Raw genomic sequence first — 1442 nt, 5'->3', positions numbered from 1 at the left:
GGGGATTGCAATCTTTCTAAGAAAGTTTTTATAATAGTCCAAGTCTAAATTCTGCAATCAATAATGCTTTACTGCAAACGGTACTAATTAGTTCAAAGATGGACTTTCATAAACCTTTTTCTCTGCTCTTTGGAACTTATTCTTGACTAGGTTTTTTGCCACACATGGGAATATGACTCTAAGACAGATCTAAAAATTTACAGAGTATCATTCTTTGTACATATTTGAGGTCTTTCATACTTACAAAATATGAGGTTGATTTACCAGCAATGCTAAGTACTTGCAACTCTGTAAACCCTAAATGTCTTATTATTCATGACAAGTGAGAACAGACGACTGTAATGTGGTGTGTTGTATCTTATGATATCACAGAATCTTCCATATTGTGGCATCTTCAAGCCTGGTATGCTGATTTGACCATCCTCAGGAACCTGCAAAAAATTTTTATATTTTACAAAAAAGATTAATTCATAACACTGCTTTCTGAGTAAAAGACAAACGATGAAAAGATGGAGATGCATTAGGAAAAGAATGAAACTTAGAACTCAGAAATTGTCAGGCCATAAACTTAATTGAGAATGTATACAAAGACAAAACAATATAAGAATGTTATTACTTATAAAGTTACACTCTACCTAACTCTGGTACATAAAAAAAATAATTTACAAATAAATATTCAAACAAAAGTATAATTCAATAAATTTCATAATTATTCTAAATAAAGTAAACTGATTTACATTGATGTAAGTTCATCACTAAGGAGGGATAACATACCATCAAAATCACAAGTATATCACATGCAACTAATTTTTGAACATTCTCTGTAAATAACAGCAACCTTATCCATAATGGAAAAATAAACTAAATCCAACCAATCATAAAGTAAAATTCAAATTACTTAAAAAATGCACTCATCATCAAGAAACCTTATTTATACAATAAAATTTGACACACAAACACTTACATGTCCATAATGAAGATCTACAATGTCTGTGAGTCTACACAGTGGATGCTTGGTATTGGGAGGTGCCATACAAATACTATCCTCTAAGATTATATGTGTGGCACCTACTGCCTTTAAAACACTGTGGACCACTTCTGGGGATGAACGACCATAAATCTGATATACCTGTAAAGATTGAGGAAAATTATGAGAAAGTTTAACCCACTGATGCAAGTGCCATCAATTTATAAGTAAAAATAGTAAACCAAGACCACAATGACCAGTGCATGTACACAAGCACTCCTAGTGCTAGTGGGTTAAGCAACACTAGACAAAATTATTTCAATGCATTGGTTGAAAGTGTTTTTTTAGAAACCAATGGCTGCTGCTTCTCTGCCTCTAGGCCTTGCAAATCCTTTCCCAATTTTTTTTTTTCCCCCAAGTTACAACTTTCCATACATGTTTATGTCATAATGTAATAACTAAGATATATACATAA

At 32.0% G+C, this 1442-nt stretch overlaps 1 protein-coding gene across 2 annotated transcripts in view; it reads right to left on the bottom strand.

Moving 5' to 3' along the window:
* Window positions 1-6: 6 nt before the first annotated feature.
* LOC119592008 (probable C-mannosyltransferase DPY19L3) overlaps window positions 7-1442 on the bottom strand; it is an 11456-nt gene continuing 10020 nt past the window's right edge. For both annotated transcript variants that reach the window (XM_037940783.1, XM_037940782.1), the window contains exons 14-15: window positions 965-1129; window positions 7-431 (exon numbers count right to left, since the gene is read on the bottom strand). In XM_037940783.1, the coding sequence (XP_037796711.1) occupies window positions 273-431; window positions 965-1129 (324 nt within the window). In that variant the 3' untranslated portion in view covers window positions 7-272. The remainder of the gene's footprint in view (window positions 432-964; window positions 1130-1442) is intronic.

The sequence above is a fragment of the Penaeus monodon genome, chromosome 29, assembly GCF_015228065.2.
Source record: "Penaeus monodon isolate SGIC_2016 chromosome 29, NSTDA_Pmon_1, whole genome shotgun sequence".
Classification (NCBI taxonomy): Eukaryota; Metazoa; Arthropoda; class Malacostraca; order Decapoda; family Penaeidae; genus Penaeus; species Penaeus monodon.
Note: the sequence above shows the minus strand (reverse complement) of the source record. Positions and strands in the feature narration are given on the sequence as shown.